Below are 23,390 nucleotides of genomic sequence, written 5' to 3'. Positions count from 1 at the left end.
GAACTGAGGAACTGTGAGATCATGACCTGAGCCGAAGGTGGTCGCTTAACTGACTGAGACAGCTGCCCTCATCCCTCACTTTTAAATTTTAAATAGTTAAGTATGTTTACATTGTCAGAGAATATACATACTCTACTCTCTTCCTTTTAACCTTCATTTTGGTTTTTGCTGTATGAGTAACTAACTCCATGTTGTATGTTTGATATTCACCATCAGTTCTAATGCAATATCTGTACTCAGTTTGGTTTTCTCAAATGCTCTGTTAGATTTTTTTTGGAAGGCCACAGTATTCCCAGAGTTTTTGCTCATTGACAATAGTTGGTGGCCATTATTCTTGTTATTTTTGTTGGATATAAAATCCTTGGTTTACTTACATGGTCTTTTCTTGATTATTTTATTTTAAATATGTAACTCCATTTTTCGTCTGGCATGAAGTGTTGCTGTTGAAAAATTGAGAGTAGTTTAATTTTTTTTTTCCCATTATAAAGTCACTTAGTACATGTCTAGATCGGGGATATGCAAACTGTTGCCCGTGGGCTGACTGCCTGTGTAAACACAGTTTTATTGTACACAGCCATGCTCATTTACTTACATATTGTCTTTGGATGCTTTTGCTAAACACTGCCATAGACAATATTGAAACCAACGAGCATGGTTCCAGACACTGATATTTGAGTTTCATTTAACTTATACCCTGTGATCTGCAAGCCTAAAACATTTACTGCGTGGTTCTATAAGAAAAAGTTTGCCTGTATCTGGCTTAGATGCCCAAAGGAGGATTTTTTTCCCGCATTTAAAATTAAAGTTCAGTAAAGTTCTAGTAATTCATACCAGACTGTGTTTTCATATTTGCTTTTCTCAGGCCTGTTTCTTTCAATACAGAGTTTCAAACTTTTCCTATTTCTGGAAATTTCTCTTGTTTTTGAGTATCTGATCTATTTTCAGTATTTACCAGTTTCTCTTGAATCTTCATTTGTTTTTTGACTTTTATTTTTTTTTCAAAAATTTTTTTTAACGTTTATTTATTTTTGAGACAGAGACAGAGCATTAACAGGGGAGGGTCAGAGAGAGGGAGACACAGAATCTGAAACAGGCTCCAGGCTCTGAGCGGTCAGCACAGAGCCTGATGTGGGGCTTGAACTCACTGACCGAGAGATCATGACCTGAGCCGAAGTCGGGTGCTTAACTGACTGAGCCACCCAGGCGCCCCTAAGACTTTTATTTTTAAGTAATCTTTACTCCTAATGTGGGGCTTGAACTCCCAACTCTCAAGATCAAGAGTTGTATTGCTCCACAAGCCAGCCAGGCACTCTTGAATCTTTGAATCTTTTTTTTTTTTTTTTTTTTTAAAGTAGGCTCCAAGTGCACTTGTGGGAGCCCAGTGTGGGACTTCAACTCAGCAACCCTGAGCTGAGATCAAGAGTTGGATGCTTAACTCACTGAGCCACCCAGGTGCCCTGTGTTGAATCTTTTTTAATGTGTGAAAATATTCCATCTTTGTTCTATCTGTTCATTTAATTTTTTGTTCCTTCTTTTTTAGTCTAGTTTAGAAATGATTTTTTGTTCTTAATTTTTTACAAGTTCTTTTGCTTCTTTTCCCTTTCCTTAAATCCTGGTTAAAATTGTTCTTTAGTATTAATGTCTTTAAGCATACTTGGAAATAGTGTGTAGATGTGATATGATTTTGTGGATTTATCTTTTGCAATCTTACTGTCTGTAGAAAGTTAGAGATTTTATTTTGCTTCTCAATTTTTTTTTCCTTATGATGACTGTATGGGCTCTGATCTAATTTCTGTTACTTTTTAATGTGAAATTCGTTTCCTTGAACTTTTGGAAAAAGGTTTGGTTTAGGACAGTTGTTGACTTAAACGGAGCTTTCTGTTATTTTCTTACCATGTTAAAAAATATGGAAGATTGCTTAGTTTATGTTCCTCCACCCCTCTTTTTGTAGATGTTCTCTTTGCTTTTCTCATTTGATGCTGCCCTACTCTATTTTGACTTAATTCAGTTTTGTTTCACTGCTGAACCTTGTCGGTAGCTCTGATAATAAGGTGTGGTTTTTTTTTTTTTTTTAATGTTTATTTATTTTTGAGCAAGAGAGATAGAGCGTGAGCAGTGGAGGGGCAGAGAGAAAGAGAGGGAGACACAGAATCTGAAGCAGGCTCCAGGCTCTGAGCTGTCCGCACAGAGCCTGATGCAGGTCTCAAACCCATGGACTGTGAGATCATGACCTGAGCCAAAGCCTGATGCTTAACTGACTGAGCCACTTAAGTGCCCCTTTTGTTGCTAATTTTTAATGGAAAATATCAAACATGCACAATGTAGACAGAATGGCATGAAGTTCTATAAAACTATCACTCTTTTTAAGTAGTTACTAATATTTTGTATGTTTTTTAGATTTGTATCCCCACCCACTCCCAACTTCTTGCTAGCTGGTTAGTATTGTTTATAGGAACTTTTTACAGGTATACATTTTTGTAAAATTTACATACTTTGAAATACATAGGTTTTAGCTATAAGTTTTGACAAATAGATCCATACTGTGTTGCATACAGGTCATTTCTTTTCCCCAAGGCAACTTCTATTTTGATTTTTCTCCTCAGATTATTTTTGCCTCTAATAGAATTTCTTTTTAATGGTGTCATCAAATATGTACTCTTTTGTGGCTGCATAATGTCTGAGATTCTTTCATGTTGTTGATGATAATGATGATCATTGCTGTTTACTAATTATTCACTGTGTGAAGACACCACAGTATTCATTTTTCTGTCCTTGAGCATTTTTATTGTTTCCAGTTTGGGGGGCTATTGTAAATAAAGCCTGCCAGGAACAGTTTTGTAAAAGTATCCTGTGGGCATGTTTACATTTTTTCTTGGATAAAAACTTGGATCAAGGGGTGAGGCGTTGTTTGAAAGAAATTGCTCAACTTCTACCAAAAACCTTATATTCCCACCAGCAGAGTATGAGAGTGCTCATTGTTCCACATCCTTGCTATCATTTGTTGTCAGTCTTTTTAATTTTTGCCTTTCAAGTAAGTGTAGATTAGTATTCTGTTTTGATTTTAACTTGCACTTCTGATGGTGAATTGTATTGAGTATTATCATTTCATATGTTTGTGGCCAATCATGTAGCTTTTATGAAGCCTCAAGTCTTTTTAATTTTTATGAAGTCTAGTTAGTAGTTTTTGCTTTTATGGTTTCTGCTTTTGTGGTTATTTTTCATGCAATGTCATGTCCTTTGCAAAGAGATAGTTTTACTTTTTCTTTTCTAATGTGAATTTTAAAATTTTCTTGTTCTTGCCTGATTCCATGGCATGAACCTCCAGTGAAATGTCAATAGAAGTGGTGAGAGTGGACATCCTTGTCATAGTTTTTACCTAAGAGGAAAGTATTTAAGTTTTCACTATGCAGTAGGATAGCTGTGGATTTTTCGTTGCTGCCTTTTCTCAGGTTTAAGAAGTTCCCTTCTATTTCTGGTTTGTTGAGTATTTTTATTGTGAAAAGGGTGTTGGGTGTGGTCAATTGCGCTTCTTTTTTCTGCATCAGTTGAGATGATCATACGGAATTTTTCCTTTATTCTTTTAACATGGTGTATTATATTGGTTGAGTTTCATATGTTAAACCAGAATTGCATCCCTGGAATAAATTCCACTTTGGTCATGGTGTGTAATCCCTTTATTAAGCTGCTGGATTTGGTTTGCTAGTATCTTATTGAGGATATTTGCATCTATTTTCGTAAAGGATATTGAATAGTAGTTTAATTTTTCTTGTAGTGTCTTTGTTTGATTGTGGTATCGGAGCAATGCTGACCTCATAGATTGAGTTGGAAGGTATTCCTCAATTTTTTGGAAGAGTTTGAGAAGGATTGGTGTTAATTCTTCAGACATTTGGTAAAATTCGCCAGTGAAGCCATTAAAATTGGACTTTTATTTTTGGGAGGTTTTTAAAGAAATTATCACTAATGCAATCTTTTGGATTTTGTTTTCTCGAGCCCATTTTACTTGTGTCTCTATAGAAATTAATCCATTTCTTCTAGGTTGTCTAATTTGTTGGTGTACGATTGTTCATAGTATTCCCTTAAAATTGTTTTTATTTCTGTAGGGTTGGTATTTATGAGCCATCTTTCATTCCTGACGTTAGTAGGTTGAGTCTTCTCTCTTTTTTTTCTTTGCTAGTCTATTTAAGGTGTGTCCGTTTTGTTGATCTTTTCAAAGAACAGATTTTTGGCTTCACTATTTTCTTGTTTATTTGTAAATCATCTACTTGAGTTCTTTCTGCTTTATTCTTTATTTCCTTCTTTTTGCTTGCTTTAGATTTAGTTTGTTTTTCTCTCTATAGTTTCTTATGGTGAAAAGTTTTGTTACTGACTTGAGATTTTTTTTTTTTGTTTTTACTTTTTAAAATTTATTTTTGAGAGAGAGAGAAGGGGAGAGTCAGAGCGAGAGAGGGAGACACAGAATCTGAAGCAGGTTGCAGGCTCTGAGCTGTCAGCACAGAGCTTGACACAGGGCTCGCACCCACAGACTGCGAGATCATGACCTGAGCCAAAGTCAGAGATTTCACCCAACTGAGCCACTGAGGTGCCCTGAGGTTTTTTTTCTATTATAAGCATTTACATAAATTTCCCTCTGAGCACTGTTTTTGGGGCATCTCATAAGTTTTGGTATTTGTGGTTTTGTTTTGTTTCATCCTGAAGTATTTTCTAATTCACCTTGTGATTTCTTCTTTGACACAATGCTTACATATTTAGGAGTTTGTTTAATTTCTGCATATTTGTTAATTTCTCATTTCTTTCCTTGTGATTTCTAATTTCATTCCAGTGTAGTTGGAGACCATATACTTGTATGATTTCAATTCTTCTAAGTTTATTGTGACTTGTTTTGTGTCCTGACATGTAGTCTGTCCTAGAGAATATTATGTATTGTGCTGTTGTTGGGTAGAATGTTCCATATGTATCTCTTAAGTCTAGAGAATTGTTCATGTCTTCTATTTCCTTATTGGCCTTTTGTCTAGTTCTGTCCATTATTGAAAGTAGGTATTGAAATACCCAACTATTGTTGAATTGTCTATTTTTCGCTTTTGACAGTTTTTACTTAATATATTTTGAGACTTTGGTGTTAGGTGCATATATGTTTATAATTTCCCTCTAAATGCTGCTTATTATATCCCAGACATTTTGATGTGCTCTTTGGTTTTTTTAGTCCAAAATTTATTTCCCTTGTGCTTTTATTTCCTCTTCTCCCCACCCCTCTCCTCCTCCTCCCGACTCATGATTTATTTATAAATATATTTTTAAATTTTCAAGTATTTGGTACTTTTTAAGATTTTTGTTTTTGATTTGTAATTGTGGTCAGAGAACATACTTTGTAAGATTTTTCTTTAAATTTATTTAGCTTTTTATATGTCTCAGCATATGGTCTATTGGTAAGTATTTCATGAGAAATTGAAAAATATGTTTTCTTTATCTGTTGCCTGAGTAGTCAGTTTTGAAAGTTCATGAGGGCTTGACTGCCCCAGCCCTTTTAGACCTATTAAGTATACCTTTTACAGTTCACTATTGGAATGGACAAAAATCTTCTACATTTCAACTCTTTCTTTCTTTTTTATTTTATTTTATTTTTTTTTTAACGTTTATTTTTATTTTTGAGACAGAGAGAGAGCATGAATGGGGGAGGGGCAGAGAGAGAGGGAGACACAGAATGGGAAGCAGGCTCCAGACTCTGAGCCATCAGCCCAGAGCCCGACACGGGGCTCGAACTCCCGGACCGCGAGATCGTGACCTGAGCTGAAGTCGGACGCTTAACCGACTGAGCCACCCAGGCGCCCCTCAACTCTTTCTTTAAATGCTCATGTCTTTCTTTCTAGTAAATGCTCACTGGTTATTTTTGAGTTCAAAGAACCTTTCTCCTAAGCTTTCCCAGAAATGTTTTCACTCTTCTTCATGTGGAGTGATGTAGAATTTTATATATACACTATGATACATATATTTATTTGCCAGACTTATGATTCTCATGGGCAGAGATAGTTTTCATCCTTAACATTTTAGTAGCAGATGACCAATAAGTATTGCAATTTTAATGAGCCAAACTCTGTAAGACTGGACTTAACCTATATGCTTTTAGTCTTTTAAGACCTACTTTACCTTAGTGCATTATTTCATAAGGTGTTATAATTCCTATTTTATGATTCTGGGTTTAAGAGAGATTCATTCCTAGGTGTTTTGTTTGTTTGTTTGAGAGAGAGAATTTTAAGCAGGTCCCACTCCCAGTGAGGAGCCCTGTTGGGGGGCCAGGGAGGGAAGGCTCGAGATCTTGACCCACTGAGTCACCCAGGTGCCCCTCTGTAATTTAAAAAAACAAATTTTTTCCCCCAAAATACCCAAGAATAGGGGCTTCTGGGTGGCTCCGTTGAGCCGCCGACTTCAGCTCAGGTCATGATCTCACAGTTCGTGTGTGAGTTCGAGCACTTTGTCAGGCTCTGTGCTAACAGCTCAGAGCCTGGAACCTGCTTTGGATTCTGTGTCCCCCATTCATGCGTGTGCTCTGTCTCTCTCAAAAATAAACAAACATTAAAAAAAAAAAAACTCAAAAGAAAAAAGACCTCAGAATAGAACCTGGGTGGCTCAGTTGGTTAAGCATCCAACTCTTGATTTTCACTTGCATCATGGTCCCAGGGTTGTGGGATTGATCCCTGCATGGGGTTTTGTGCTGGGCGTGGAGCCTGCTTAAAATGATCTCTCTGCTTCTGTCTCTGCCCCTTCCCCACTTGCTCTCTAATTTAAAAAAATTACAGAAATTGATTAAAAATAGTTTTGAGAATTCCCCCTTGCATTTGCTATATGCGAATTTTCCTTTTCTAAGGAGTGCTGTGCTGAAGAATTAAGAAATTAAGACATCATTTACGTACTTTAAATAGGATTTTAAAGTAAATAATACATGCCTTGAATGATAAATCACTTTAGAATTAACTTTGACTCTTCAGGGAAAAAGGCAGCATTTTTTATTTTGGGATGGCGAGTTACAACTGAGTACCATTTGTTTATAGGGAAAAAAATAGTTGTTTGTAAAGGTGTCTAGGGACTTCTCTGATGAATCCTTTGAGTGTGGGGTTTTTGTTGGAGTAGATTGTGTATGTGTGTGTATGTATGTATAACTTCCTAAAAGTTTCTAACATTTTTTCTGTGACTCTTGATTTAGTAAAGACATAATGTCTTAAGCTTAAGTCGGTGAAGACTACCCTTTGCCAGGATTTTTGGCATCTTTAGGCGTTGGGAATGCTTGAAAGGAGTTAGACTTTTCTGTGAATGCATTCACTATTGTAAGTAGCATTAATGTTCTCTGCAGTTTATAGTCTTTTCTAATTCCTTTTTCATTTTGAAGCTCAGGATGGTAAGATGAATGTATTCTTTATATAAGTGAAAAAACAGTTAAGTGACTATAGTTTAGCAGTGATTGAAGTAGGATTGGAATTCACATTTCTTAATTCTTACTTTGGTAATTTTTATATTCTATTTCAGATTCTAATTTAGGGTATATTCTTAACTACCTCTGTCTTGATACAGTTTTGTCAGCCATTAATTTTCTCATCTATAAAGTGAGAGAGTTCAAGTAGATTGCCTCATAATTTCTTTTTGATGTGAATTCGATTTTTAAAGTATCATGTGTGGTAAGATAAAATGATCTTATAAAATGAATGATTCAACTGCTCTTTTTACACTTGCATGATTATTGATCATTAGAATCATGCTCAGGTAATTAATTCATTCATTGAGGGTTTTCTCACTACATTATGAGCTCCAGAAGACAAAAATCTTCTGTATGTGGTTTACTGTTTATGAGGTGCTTATCCTAGCCCAGTGTCTTGAATGTTGTAAGTGCTCAATAAATGTTTCTTGACTGAATGGTTGAATGAATGGTAATATTGGCATGGGTGGAGGTTGCACAGTGCTGTGGAAAGAGTATGCGCACTCTTTGGTGTTACTCATATTTTTATTAGATCATAGGGTAAAATATTTCAGAAGTTGTTGGGAAGGTTACTTGGGAGAGTATGTAAAAGTTCAAAGCATCCTTTCACTTAAAATTTTGGTTTCTTAATTTAATCCTCTGGAGACCTACACCAAGGGATTTTTATTATAGAAGGTGGGCACATTTGGCCATGCTAGGTTTAATTTTAATAACCCTTGTTATTTTTCTCTTGTAGTTTTATATGTGGCACCCATAAAAGATGAGGCTGAGAACACGGAAAACTTCTCAGCAATCAAATCAAATCCAAACACAACGCACTGCTAGAGCAAAGAGGAAATATTCAGAGGTTGATGATAGCCTGCCTTCAGGGGGAGAAAAACCACCGAAAAATGAAACTGGCTTGTTGTCTTCAATTAAAAAATTCATTAAAGGAAGCACACCCAAGGTAATGGTTTTACCTCGTACTTAAAATTGAAGTTTAGGTTATTTTCTTTAAGCATGCAAAGATGAGAAATCTTAATATTGCTAGTAGATTAAGGAAATGTCTACATTTTGGTGTTATTTTAAGGGTAGTAACATAAAAAATATATAATGGCCATTCAAGAAAACATTACTTATTCTACTTAACTGACCCACTTCGCCTTCTGTTTTTTCAGCATAGTATTATGAAAAGTAAAAGAAATTTTTCCTTATTTTATGTGAGTTTAATTAATACATTGTTTAGGGAGATGATTTCTCTATCTGAATTGTAACACTTGTACACTGAAAATGTATTACTTCATTAAGGAGGGGGGAAAGTTGTTAAAAATGGATGTAACCAGGAGTCACATGCTTCACATTCATACTCTGGACCAACTTGAATGATCTGAGGAAATTCTTTTACCCCTCTGAACCTTAAGAAGACAGTAAAATGGGACTAATTTTAACTGCTTTGTCTGCCTCAGAGTTGTTTTTACATTAGATGGCAAACAGAAAAGGCAGTTAGTGGGGCGCCTGGGTGGCGCAGTCGGTTAAGCGTCCGACTTCAGCCAGGTCACGATCTCGCGGTCCGAGAGTTCGAGCCCCGCGTCAGGCTCTGGGCTGGTGGCTCAGAGCCTGGAGCCTGTTTCCGATTCTGTGTCTCCCTCTCTCTCTGCCCCTCCCCCGTTCATGCTCTGTCACTCTCTGTCACAAAAATAAATAAACGTTGAAAAAAAAAATTTAAAAATAAAAAAAAAAAAAGAAAAGGCAGTTAGAGAAATTTTAATGCACTCAATAAATAGTGTTATTATCATTCATTGTATGTATTTAACGTGGACATTAATGAGTAATCCAAGATTTGGGTTAAAAAAAAGAAAGGAACTTGATAGAAAGATAGGTTTTTCCTATGTCTTCTGACTTCTCTTTGTATTCTCTTCCTTCCTTTCTTTTTTTCCTTCTTTCTTTGTTTCTTTCTCTCTCTCTCTCTCCTTCCTCCCTTCCTTCCTCCATCCCTCCCTCCCTCCCGCCCTCACTCCTTCCTTCCCTCCTTTCTTTCTGAGAGATCGGGTGCACAAGCTGGGGAGAGGGGCAGAGGGAAAGAGGGAGAATCTTAAGGAGGATCCCAGGACCCTGAGATCATGACCTGAACCAAAATCAAGAGTCAGATGCTTAACCAACTGACCCATCCAGGCACCCCTGTTCATATTCTTTTGATTTGGGCATTCTTTTATTTTTTATAATGTTTATTTATTTTTGAGAGAGAGAGTGCTAGTGGGGAAGGGGCAGAGAAAGAGGGGGACAGAGGATTTGAAGCAGGCTCCGCACTGACAACACTGAGCCTGATGGGGGCTTGAACTCACGAAATGTGAGATTATGACCTGAGCTGAAGTCAGATGCTCAACTGATTGAGTCACCCAGGTACCTCTGGGCATTCTTTTATTAATGTGGCATCATAGCATATCATATCATGCTTTTTTTCTCCTTTAGTAGTAAGATCTGTCTTTGTTAGTTAGCAAATTTTTGCCTGTGTCAACTACACACCCAGGGTTTTCCTACAGAAATTTGTTAAGTTTGTTTGTTTCTTTCTTTCTTTCTTTCCCAAAATCTTGGATTTTTCATTAATGTCTACTTAAAGATCTTAAATTAAAAATAAAAGATGTTAATAAATACAATAGGGCCAAACCTGTTTGCAAACTAATGTCTTATTCACTAATTTGGGGGGGGGGGCAAGAGTTTTCCTGCAGCCACAAAATCATTTAATTGTACTCTTATTCATTATAGATTTTTAAATTATATTCTATAAGGTTATTATGAACATTAGTATTGGAATGTCTTGCTAAAATCAAGGTACATTTATTTTTTCTCCCAGTCTACTAACCCTATGTTAGAAGTAAAGTAAATAATTAGCTTGTCATGTATTATTCCTATTGAGCTTATACTGGCTTTTAGTCATTATTTCTTATTATCATTAAATCATCTTTTTAATAATATATTCTAAAGTTTTATTGAGAATCTATACAGTGCTTGCTTATGTTCAGTATCTTGAATACAGTGTTATCTTTTCAAAATTTGGGTGGGGGTTGGCAATTAATGTTTATTGAATATATTTAATTAGGTGCTTTATATCTAGTATCTCCTTAATTCTTTTTTTTTTTTTTTTTAATTTTTTTTCAACGTTTATTTATTTTTGGGACAGAGAGAGACAGAGCATGAACGGGGGAGGGGCAGAGAGAGAGGGAGACACAGAATCGGAAACAGGCTCCAGGCTCTGAGCCATCAGCCCAGAGCCTGACGCGGGGCTTGATCTCCCGGACCGCGAGATCGTGACCTGGCTGAAGTCAGACGCTTAACCGACTGCGCCACCCAGGCGCCCCATCTAGTATCTCCTTAATTCTTATAACTATCTTGTTATTTTATAGAAGAGAAAAATTTAGGCCTAATGAATTTAGGTAACTTGCACAATGTCAATAACAACAATAATTGTAATAAATGTCCGAATAAAAAAGAACAAATAGAACAGTAATAACTATCAGCAATTGAGCAATTAATATGTGTCATGTATTGTTCTCAGTGCTTTAAGCATAATAACTTCTTTAAGACTTTCAAACCATATGAAGTAGGTGCTATCATCTCTATATTACAGATGAGGAAACTAAGGCACAGGAAGTTAAATAACTTGTACAGAGTTACTTAGCTTTAAGTGGCAACACTGGCATTAAAGCCAAGAAAGCCTGGTTTCAGAGCCTACATTTTAATCCCAGTATGCACTACTGCCTCTACAATAAGCAACAATACTGAGATTTAAACCCAGTTACAAGGGCCCCTGGGTGGGTCAGTTGGTTAAATGTCCGACTTAGGTTCAGGTCATGATCTCATGGTTCTTGAGTTTGAGCCCCGGGTCAGGCTCTGTGCTGACAACTCCGAGCCTGGAGCGTGCCTCAGAGTCTGACTCCCTCCCTCCCTCCCTCTCTCTCTCTTTCTGCCTCTCCCCCTGCTCACGCTCCCTGTGTCTCAAAAAATAAATAAATGTTAAAAAAAAATTTAAACCCAGGTACCTTTGACTCTCATACCTTTGACACTCATATAGTGCTCTTTCTACTATACCATCCTTTCTCAAAGTAGCTAGATAATGTCTTAATAGAATCTTGTGTAAGGATTGAAAATTCTTTTTGATGAAAGCAAGTAAGAGTTGAATATTCTATGCTACCTAACCATTTTGTCATTTATTTATATTCTATCATCATTTCAAAGCTGCTTGAAGCTTATTCTTTTTGTAGGAAGTTTTTCCTTCTAGTATTTTTTGCATATATTTTCATCTTCTGTTTTTATTCTGGCTGGATAATAAACTACTGCTCTTACCTCTACAAGTATCCTTTTAAAACCACGTTAGTTAGACAACTCCTTGTGCTGTCTCTTTTGTTTTTTTTGGTTCCTTTCGTTTTTGTCTGCTTTTGGACTTTTAAAGATACGTGGCAGGGCCCCTGAGTGGCCCAACTTCTGCTCAGGTCATGATCTCACAATTTGTAGATTTGAGACCTCGCGTTGGGTGCTCTGCTGTCAGTGGCGAAGAGTCCGCTTAGGATCCTTTGTCTCCCTCTCTCTTTCTGCCCCTCCCCAACTTGCACTCTCTCTCAAAAATAAATAAACACTAAAACAAAAAGGTATGTGAACTCTTTAGATAAGCCTTCTTTTGAGCTGTAGTCCTTTCTAAGGTATCTAACATTGCTTTCATGCCTGTCTCAGGAGCCCGACTTTTTTTTTTTATGTTTATTCTTGAGAGAGACAGAGACCGAGTGCGAGCAGGGGGAGGGGCAGAGAGAGGGAGACACAGAATCTGAAGTAGGCTCCAGGCTCCGACCTGTCAGCACAGAGCCTGACGTGGGGCTCGAACCCATGAACCGAACCATAAGATCACGACCTGAGCTGAAGTCGGATGCTCAACTGACTGAGCCACCCAGGTGCCCCAGGGAGCCTGACTTTTTGAATGTGCTGTCCTCATATCACCCTACTTTTTTGCTCTTTTGTTTACTATTAAGATGTTTAGGATCAGTGGCTGTGGGTGCTTGCTAGTTTACCATCGCTGACTTGTTTTTATATTTTTATATTACTACCAAGTTTTATAATATGTATTCTAGTCTTAATTTTGTATAAATTAGTCATGAGTGTATTTAGGTAAACCAAACATAGGTTGTTAATTTATGAATATAAGGAGTGTGTAGTAGTTTGCTAGGATTGCCCTAACACCAGAGACTGGGTAGCTTAAACAACAGAAATTATTTTACAGCTGAGAAGCTAGAAGTCCAAGATCAGGGCATCAGCAGGTTGGTTTCTTCTGAGGCCTCTCTCCTTGACTTGGATGGCTGCCTTCTTGTTATGTTCTTCCATAGTTCCCCTCGGTCCTTTATATTGTCTGTGTTGTATTCTCCTCTTCTTGTAAGGACACCAGTCATAATTGGATTAGGGCCTGTCCTAATAGGACCCCTTATTTTATTTTATTTTATTTTATTTTATTTTATTTTAATTTCATTTAATTTCGTGTTTTTAAATATTTATTTTGAGAAGTGGGGAGGGCCAGAGAGAGAAGGAGAATATCTAGCAGGCTCCATGCTCAATGCAGAGCCTGACACAGGGCTTGATCTTCCAACCGTGAGATCATGATCTGAGCCAAAATCAAGAGTCAGTCACTCAACCCAGGCACCCCCCCCAAATGTCTCCATTTTAACTTAATTACCCCTTAAAAGGCATATTTCCAAATATAGTTATATTCTGCAGTTCTGGGGGTTAGGACTTCAACATATGAATTTGATGGGGGACACATAATTCAGCCCATAACAAGATGAATGAAATCTCTGCTCTCTTTCAAATCCAGATTTTATGATTCAAACATTTATTTCTCTGATTTCAGAATTATGCAATTGTCAACAAAAGCACTCAGGAATTGTTGACATGCAGTCTTTCTGCTTTTAGCATAATGAGATTTCTGATCTATATTTGAAGTGAAGTCCTTACAACGAAAATATATTTGCTTTATACCAGGAATCTCTGTATACATTTCCAAATGGTAGTTTCTAGTCTTTCCATAACAAAATGGTCTTTCCTTTGTTCTTATCTAAGTACTATTACACTGTTTTAGTTGAGGGTCATCAGTTTGCCTATGGTTATAATTCTAAAGAAATAATAAAATCCTTCTGTTATATTGTTTATTTATTTATTAAGGTTTTATTTTTAAGTAGCCTCAACACCCAATGTGGGGCTTGAACCCAGAACCCCGAGAACAAGAGTTGCATGCTCTGCTGACTGAGCAAGCCAGGTGCCCCTTAAATCAGTGTTTTTAGGTTTTTTAAGTATAACCCTCAGAAAGAAATCTAGCTTTTACTACATTCATGTATGTGAAACAAAACTCACCCTTAACATATTTGATGTGCTGTGATTTTTCTTTTCTCTTCTTATTCCCTTTTTAAAGATGATTTTAATACCTTAAATTAATTTCACGGTCCACTGTGCGGTTGTACCCTGTGTTTGAAAAACTCTAACCTTTGTACTACCAGGCTTTGTGGTTTTATTGGGAATTTTCTTCCTTCCTACCAAAGTTAATATAAGTCAGTCTCTAGACCTGTTCTTTAACATCTTGGATTAATGAATTACTTTACTGTTTATTATGGAATGCAAAAATTAGAACATCAGGTTGATTGGTTATACATACATGAACATATATAGCAGATAACTATAATTTTTCTTATTTTCTGATCTTTAGACATTTTATTTTTTTTTTACTTACTGCATTGGTTAGGACCTCTAGTACAGTGCCCTGTAGAAGTTGTGAGAGGAAACACCTCCTGTTGCTGATCTTAGAGAAAAGTTTGTTTACTATTAGATATGATATTAACTAAATGTTTTTCATAGTTATCTTTTATTCATTTGAGGAAGTTTCCTTTTATTCCTGGTTTTCTAAAAATATCGTGTTGAATTTTGTCAAAGACTTTTCTCCATCTATCGAGATGTTCTTCAGATTTTCTTTAAAATTTTAAATTTGCATTAAATATTTTTTAATGGAAAACCAGACTTGTATTGCTGGATTTGGTTTGCTGTTTTTTGTTTTTTGGGTTTTTTTTAGGGATTTTTATGTCTGTGTTCATGAGGTTTTTGGTCTGTAGTAGTTGAGGATCAGGACGGTGCTTGGATCTTAAAGCAAGTCAAGAATTATTCCCTATACTTTTTATTTCCTAAATAACTTATATTGGCTTAGTATTATTTTATCTTTAAATAAGTAGTAGAATTTATTGTGAGATAGCTTTTATTATAAATTTGATTTCTGTAATTTATATGGGGCTGTTTAGCTTTTCTATTTCATATTTCACTTTTAATCATACGTGTTTCCCTAACTGGCTCAGTCAGTACAGCATGCGACTCTTGGTCTTTGAGTTTGTGAATTTGAGCCCTATAGTGGATGTAGAGATTACTTAAAAAAATAAATAAAATCTTTGGTGGGGAAAAAACATTGCTAGCTTGCTGGCTATGTGCAGACAGCTTGCTGGACTTGGTTTCTGGGCTATAGTTTGCCAGCCAGCCCCTTGCTTAGATCATTGATACAACACTTTCCCCCCCATAATGTAAGTTGTTTTTTTTTTTTTTAAGTTTATTTATTCATTCTGAGAGAGAAAGCGCACTCAAGTGGGGGGTGGACAGAAAGGGAAAGAGAGAATCCCAAGCAGGCTCTGCACTGCCAGCACAGAGACAAGTGTAGGGCTCAAACTCACAAACTGTGAAATCATGAACTGAGCCAAGATCAAGTCAGATACTTCACCAACTGAGCCACCCAGGTGCCCCGTAAGTTTTTTCTTTTAAGTTTATTTATTTATTTTGAGAGAGAGGGAGAGAGTGTTCCAGCCAGGGAGGGTCAGAGAGAGAGGGAGAGAGAGAATCCCAAGCAAGTTTATGCTCTCAGTGCAGAGCCTGAAAGGGAGCTTGAGCTCCCTTGAACTGAAATCAAGAGTGGGACACTTAACCAACTGAGCCACCCAGGTGCCCCTCCCCTGATGTAAGTTTTATTTTATTTTTTAAATATTTATTTATTTATTAAATGTTTATTGTATTTATTTTTAATTTTTTTTAATGTTTATTTTTAAGAGACACAGAGAGACAGAGGATGAGTGGGGGAGGGACAGAAAGAGAGGGAGACACAGAATCTGAAACAGACTCCAGGCTCTGAGCTGTCAACACAACCCTGATGCAGGGCTTGAACTCCCAAACCGAGAGATCATGACCCGAACCGAAGTCTGATGCTTTGAAGCATCAGTCTGATGAACCAAAGACTGAGCCACCCAGGCATTTCAAATGTTTGTTTATTTTTGAGAGTGAGCATGTGGCAAAGAGAGATAGGGGGACAGAAGATCCAAAGCGGGCTCTGTGTTGACAAGCAAAGAGCCCTTTGTGGGGCTCGAACTCACAAACCATGAGTTCATGACCTGAGGTGAAGTCGGACGCTCAACCGACTGAACCACCCAGGCGCCCCAAATGTTTATTTTTGAGAGAGAGAGTGCCAAGTGGGGAGGAGCAGAAAAAGAGGGGGACAGAGGGTCCAAAGCAGGCTGTGCACTGACAGTAGTGAGCCCATTGTGGGGCTGGAACTCACGGATCATGAGATAGAGACCTGAGCTGAAGTTGAATGCTCAACCTACTGAGTCACCCTGGCAACCCCCAGGTACCCCCCTAATGTAAGTTTTAAAGCTGTGAATTTCAAAGTACTGCTTTCCCATGCATTCTGATTATATATATATTTTTTAAGTTTTTATTTTAACTTCAGTTAGTTAACATACAGTGTTACAGTGTACAATAGAGTGATTCAGCAGTTCTATAAATACATCACCTGGTGTTGCTCATCTGATTTTATCTTTATTACCGTGTGTGTGTGTGCGCGTGTATGTGCGTGTGTTTTGTGACTTATTTTCTGACCTGTGGATTATTTAGAAATGTGTTATTTAATTTCCAGATATTTGGGCATTTCTTAGATATCTTCTAATTGTTTTCTAATTTAATATTGTGATCTAGGAATATACTCTGTATGATTTCATTTCTTTGGTATTTTTTTTATACTTTCTGGCATATAGTCTATCTTGGTGAGTGTCCCATGTGTATTTGAAAAAAAATGTATATTCTAGAATTAATTAGTGTAGGTCAGGTTCGTTGATAATATTTCTTTTTTTTTCTTTTAGTTTATTTTGAGAGAGAGTGCATGAGTTGGGGGAGGGGCAGAGAGAGGGGGAGAGAGACAGTCCCAAGCAGGCTCTATGCTGATAGTGCAGAGCCTGAAGCTGGGCTCGATCTCACAGACCATGAGATCATGACCTGAGCTGAAATCAAAAGTCGGGCACTTAACCGACTGAGCCACCCAGGCACCCTGATAATATTTCAATCTTCTATATCTTAAACTTGTTTTATCAATTGCTAAGACAGGGGTGTTAAAAATCTCCAGTTGTTATTGTGAATTTGTCTACTTTGCCTTTCAGTTCTGTCATTTTTTTGTTTCTTCATATATTTTTAAGTTCTCTTGTTAGGTGTATATACATTTGTGAGGAATATAAATTGTTCTTGTTACCACTGTGAAATGTCTCAATATCTCTAGTAATATTAGCCTTGAGGTTTACTTTGCCTAATACTTACATAGCCACACAACTTTATTAGCATTTGCATGATATAGTTCTTTCCTTTTGTGTATAAATATACCCTATGTATTTATATTTAAGTTGACATATTTAGTTAGATGTAATTATTAATATGAGTTTATTAATCTTATTCTGTATTTACAACATTGTTTTTCTGTTTTTCCTATGCCTTCTTTTGGTAAACTAGTTATCTTTTAGAATATCATTCTATCTCCTATATTAACTTTTAAAAATTAACTTGATTTACAATTATACACAAACACACTCATTTAAAGTATATATTGTCATGAATTTTTAACAGATTTATACACTCATGCCCAAAAACCCTTACAGTCTTTGCAGACAGTTTCACAGTTATCACCCTAGACAACCATCTATCTGCTGTTGTTATAAATCACATAAATCTCTTCTGGAGTTTCATAATGATTGTAGTCATATAGCGTCTCTTACATCTTTCACTCTGTGTGAAGTTTTTGAATTCACTTATGTTACTGCGTGTCTTCATACTTTATTCTGCCCTCCATCCAAAATTCTGTTGGTGTGAGTATACTGCATGACATAATTTGTGTCTCCATTTGGATTGTATATATTTTTTGGCTATCATAAATAAAGCTGCTATGAATATTTGTGTTGAGCCCATGTATGGACATATATTTAAGTTAAAAAGATTGGTGTTGCTAAGTCATATAATGCATGTTAATTTTTTTGTGGTTGCTTTATTGAGACCTACATAATTAGCAATACCGTAAAACTCACCCATTTAAGGCATAAATTCAGTAGCTTTCAATATATGCACAGTGTGCATTTGTGTTGTAGCATATATCATTTCATCATTCCTTCTTATTGCCAAGTAATAATATTCTATAACATGGATATACAACATTTTGATTATCCATTTTATCAGTTGATGGACATTTCCACATTTTGGCTATTATGAAGGTGACTCCTGGTGAACATTCACATACAAGGTTTTTTGTGGAAATCTATTTAAAAAAATTTTTTTTTAATGTTTCTTTTTGAGAGAGAGAATGTGCGTGCAGGTGGGGGAGGGACTGAGCGATAGAGACAGACAGGCACACACACACACATACACACCCAATCTGAGGCAGGCTTCAGGCTCTGAGCTGTCAGCACAGGGCCTGATGTGGGGCTTGAACTCACAGACTGCGAGATCATGACCTGAGCTGAAGTCGGATGCTTAATGGACCTAGCCACCCAGGCGTCCCATTGTGGAAATCTGTTTTCACATCTCTTGAGAATATACTGAAGAGTAGAATTGCAGGATGATATGATAATTCTGTGTACCTTTTTTTTTTTTAATGTTTTATTTATTTTTGAGACAGAAAGAGACAGAGCATGAACGGGGGAGGGTCAGAGAGAGAGGGAGACACAGAATCTGAAGCAGGCTCCGGGCTCTGAGCTGTCAGCACAGAACCTGACGCGGGGCTCGAACTCATGGACTGTGAGATCATGACACATCATGACTTGAGCCGAAGTCGGAGGCTTAACCAGCTGAGCCACCCAGGCGCCCCCCTGTGTAGCTTTTTAAGGACTTGCAGACTGTTTTCCAAAATGGCTGCACCATATTACAGTCCCACCAACAAAGTTAAAGGTTCTAGTTTCTCCACATCCTCAACAACACTTGTTATTGTTCTTTTAGGTATAGCCATCTTAGTGAGTGAAATGGTATCATTGTGGTTCTGATACATTTTCCTAATGACCCGTGACATTGAGCACTTTTCATGAGCTTGGCCATTGTAACTTCTTCAGAGAAATCTCTTTTAAATCTTTGTACATTTTTAAATTGGGTTTTGTCTTCTTATAATTGAGTTGTAAGAGTTCTTTATATATTTTAGATACAAGTCCCTTGTTCCATAAATGACTTGCAGACATTTTCTCCCATTCTTTTAGACCCCTTTGAAGCACAGAAGTTTTAAATTTGATGAAATCAAGTCTAATTTATTTATTTTTTGTTGTTGTTGCTTATATTTTTGGTGTCATGTCCAAGAAGCTATTGCCAAACTCAAGGTGATAAAGTTTTAGGCCCGAATTTTCTTATAAGTGTTATAAATTTTTCTTACAAGCTTCAGAGTTTTTTTCTTATACATTTTATAGTTTTAGTTCTCATATTCAACTCTTTCCTCCATTTTGAATTAATTTTTGTAGATGATGTGAGGTAAGAGTCCATCTGTATTCTTTTGCATATTAATATCTGTTAGTCCTAGCACCATTTGTTGAAAGACTCTTTAACTTTTAAGAAGCTGTTCAGTTGTTTTCCAGAGTATTTGTACCATTCTACCCAGCATTGTTTGACTGTTCCAGTTGCCTACATCCTTAGCAATATTTGATATTGCCAGTCTTTTTAATTTTAGCCTTTCTACAGGGGTGGGTGGTTATCTCATTGTGTTTTTATTTTGTATTTCCCTGATGATTAATGAAGTTGAATGTGCTTATTGGCCATATATGGATTTTCTTTTGTGAACTGCCAGTTCAGATTTTTTCCCCATTGGGAGGGGGTGACTTCTTAACTTTTTTCTTGTGATTTCCATTAGTTTCTTTTGAGCAAGTGTTCTTAAACTTTTTGATCTCAGGCTCCTTTACGTTCTTAGAAATTATTGGAAACTCTAAAGAACGTTTGTTTATGTGAGCTATTTATCAGTATATCTCATTAGATATTAAAACTGAGGAATTTTGAAAATATTCATTTCTAATTGCAATTATAAATCCACTACATGTTAATACAATAATATGTTTTTAAGTATTTCCTAAAAACAAAAAGGAAATTAATGGGAGCATAACATTATTTACAGTTTTGCAAATCTCTTTAATGTTGACTTCATACAAGGTAGTTTGTTATCATTGAAGCACTTAAAACCATATTTGCATGTATTTGTTAAACAGAAGAGTACTTTACTATCTTTTTAAGATAATTTTGATAGTCTGTTGATACTATACCAAAACTTGTCAAATGATGTCATCTTGTTCCAAGATGAAATTTGAAAGGACTGCAATAATCTTTTCGTTAGTCAGTCTTGCACTTGGAATGTGTATGTATGGTTTTGTAACACTATACACTGATTGTTTAGAAGATATTGGTTCACTGAATTATGCAGATCTTTGATATACTGATATATTTCATTATTCAGTACTTAAAAATTACATTTCTGAACATCCGCATTGATTTCAACAGGATAGTTTTTAAGTACTGGGAAACTGTCAAGCTTATGGTGCTGGGTCTAAGTTTTCTAAAATTCGAATTTTTGCTTGAAAGCTCAAATTTTATTGTTGGCAACAAAAAGTGTCAGTTTTTCTTGAAGTGGCAGGCTTACTTTGTTCACTTTTCAGAAAATACCGGGGCACCTGGGTGGCTCAGTTGGTTAAGTGTCCAACTTTCGCTCAGGTCATGATCTCACAGTTTGTGAGTTTGAGCCCTATGTCCGGCTCTGTGCTGACAGCTCAGAGCCTGGAGCCTGTTTCGGATTCTGTGTCTGTCTTCCTCTCTCTCTGCCCCTCTCCCACTTGCACGTGCTCTCTGTATCTCTCTGTCTCAAAAATAACCAAACATTTAAAAAATTTTAAAAAGTCTACTTCTAGTAAAAATACTTTTCCATCAGAAAAGTGGTGTAATTCAGCTTATAATCACTCAGATACTTTTTATCAAGACAATTGTGGAAGCACAAGTTTGCAGCTGTAGTATTTTATTGTACTTACCATCCTACAGGATGTTAACACATATTTAAGGGTTGAGATTAAATTAATCTTACAGCTTCAGCAGGGACATTCTTAAGACAAACTGGCTTTATCCCCCCTGCCAGTGCATGGCAGTAAATAATACGGTAACTATTGGGTGTCATTGCCTTAATTTGTGCTAAGGTGACAGTAGTTATATCTACCATTGCTTTTGCACAGTCAGCACAAATGTTCAACATGTTATTTCAGGATAAACTGAGACACAAAAAAATTACTCCCCATTTGTGTTTATTACCACACATTCACAGTAAAGAAGATCTTTGATAATTAGTTGATGCTAGTATTAGATAAATATAGTCAAAACAGAAAGTCTGGCCATATCTGTAAGGCAAAAGTACAATTCTACAGACTAGATATTAACTAATTTCCTGTATTTGCAGGTAAGTCTTTAATTCAGAGTTACTTTATCTCTGGGAAGTGAAAGAGCCTGTTTCTTTCATTGACTTTTTATTCACCAGGCTTCCAGCAATGTCTACTGTGCAAGAGTTTATAAGTCTCTCAGATAGTAATATGTGCACATTTTCAACCAGTGCAGTATAACTTACTCTTTAAGATATTTCAGTGGTAGTTCAGTTTCTTGTTTGTCTTGTGGGGTTTTTTTGTTGTTGTTATTTGTTTTTGTTTTTTGTTTTTTTGAGAGAAAGCAAGAGCACAAGTGGGAGAGGGGCAGAGAGAGAGAGAGAGAGACACAGAATCCAAAGTGGTCTCCAGACTCTGAGCTGTCAGCCCAGAGCCTGACACAGAGCTTGAACTCATGAACTGTTAGATCATGGCCTGAGCTGAAGTTGAACACTTAACCAGCTGAGCCACCCAGTCACCCCTCGGTGATTCAGTTTTTTTAGTTTGAAAAATTACAACGATTTTTGGCTTTTAAAAACTCGATGTGTACATTTAAAATATTAAATTCCTTTTTTAAATGTTGAATGAGTGTTCTCAAATGATAGTGGAACTGAATTGGCACCATGACTTTATTTGAGTGTGTTCTATTATATAAGGCATGATGAAACATTAATATTTATACAGCTAAAGGAAAATAGCTTTATCACATTCTTATTTGTAATTTGCAGTTTGATCCAGATTCTTTAGAGTAGTTTTCCCCTTTTGTGAGTCAAGAGAATTCTATGTCAGTTTCTTCTTCGCGTCAGTATAATAATGGAGTGAAACCACAAATTGTCTAATCTCCCTTTTTTAAAATCCATTGTTAATTATAAAGTTATGAATTTTATTGTAAATTTTTAGTAAATTTCAAAATAAGTGTTTTAGACAAAAAAAAAAAAATTTTTTTTTTTTCAGAGAGAATGCAAGTGGGGGAGGATAGAGAGAGAAAATCCCAAGCAGGCTCCACACAGTCAGTATGAAGCCCGATGTGGGGCTTGAATTTATAAGCCGTGAGATCATGCATGACCTGAGCCAAAGTCAGACACTTAACTGACAGAGTCACCCATGCACCCCTAGACAAAATTTTAAAAACCTAATTTGGTATTACTGCAAAGCAAAATATTCAGAGTACTCATTATGTTTCCATATATATATACATATATCTACATATACATATATATGTAGATATATGTATATATACACACATATATATATACACTATTAAAAGCTTTAAGACTTCAATATAGGGGCGCCTGGGTGGCTCAGTCGGTTAGGGGCCGACTTTGGCTCAGGTCATGATCTCACGGTCCGTGAGTTCAAGCCCCGCGTCGGGCTCTGTGCTGACAGCTCGGAGCCTGGAGCCTGTTTCGGATTCTGTGTCTCCCTCTCTCTGACCCTCCCCCGTTCATGCTCTGTCTCTCTCTGTCTCAAAAATAAATAAACATTAAAAAAAAAATTAAAAAAAAAAGACTTCAATATAATAACTTACTGGATCATAATGAGGCTACAGAGATTATAGCAAATATGACCTTTGAAGATAGCTAGTAAAAGTACAGTAGTAGTGAACACAAAGTCTTTTATATTTCCTCATATATTTGCCTTGTTCATTCCTTACTATAGGTTTAGGATCCCATCTGGTATTACTTATTTTATGCCTAAAGAATTTCATTTAGTACTTCTTGCGTAGATCAGCTGCGAAGAATTCTGTTTTCTGTCTCAGAATGACTTTAAAGTGAGCAATTAAAAAAAAAACTTTATCTCTTATCAGTTTTCTTATAGTTTTATATCTGTACATTCTGAGCCTATAGTCATTCCATGCTATCTTTTAATCCTCATTTATCTTAGTTACAAAGGTTCTACACACGTTCACTATGTTTCATGCTTATCCTCAGTTCTTGTGTCATTGTCTGTAGTCATTTTTGTTGTCTGAAGCTCATTTTCTGGTAGATGCCACAGAGAGTACTCATGGGAACAATATTCTTGCACATTGATAACAGTACTCTTTAAGCTTGAAAATCAGTTTTGCTGCATATAAAATACTCGGGTAGCCTTTTCTGTTTGTGATTATTTTAAATGTTTTTCCATTTTATTCTGACATAAAAGCATTGCTGTTGGAAGTTTGATGATAATCTAATTTTTTACCTTTATAAATGAAGTGATTTTCCTTTGATCGCCAA

General features: G+C 36.3%; 1 protein-coding gene across 5 annotated transcripts in view; it reads left to right on the top strand.

The window, feature by feature from the left end:
• CTDSPL2 (CTD small phosphatase like 2) overlaps positions 1-23,390 on the top strand; it is an 83,745-nt gene that overhangs the window by 19,203 nt on the left and 41,152 nt on the right. For all 5 annotated transcript variants that reach the window (XM_043555541.1, XM_043555544.1, XM_043555542.1 and 2 more), the window contains exon 2: positions 8,199-8,408. In XM_043555541.1, coding sequence (XP_043411476.1) covers positions 8,223-8,408 — 186 coding nt within the window. In that variant the 5' untranslated portion in view covers positions 8,199-8,222. The remainder of the gene's footprint in view (positions 1-8,198; positions 8,409-23,390) is intronic.

This window comes from Prionailurus bengalensis, chromosome B3, assembly GCF_016509475.1.
Source record: "Prionailurus bengalensis isolate Pbe53 chromosome B3, Fcat_Pben_1.1_paternal_pri, whole genome shotgun sequence".
In the NCBI taxonomy this organism is placed as follows: domain Eukaryota; kingdom Metazoa; phylum Chordata; class Mammalia; order Carnivora; family Felidae; genus Prionailurus; species Prionailurus bengalensis.
Note: the sequence above shows the minus strand (reverse complement) of the source record. Positions and strands in the feature narration are given on the sequence as shown.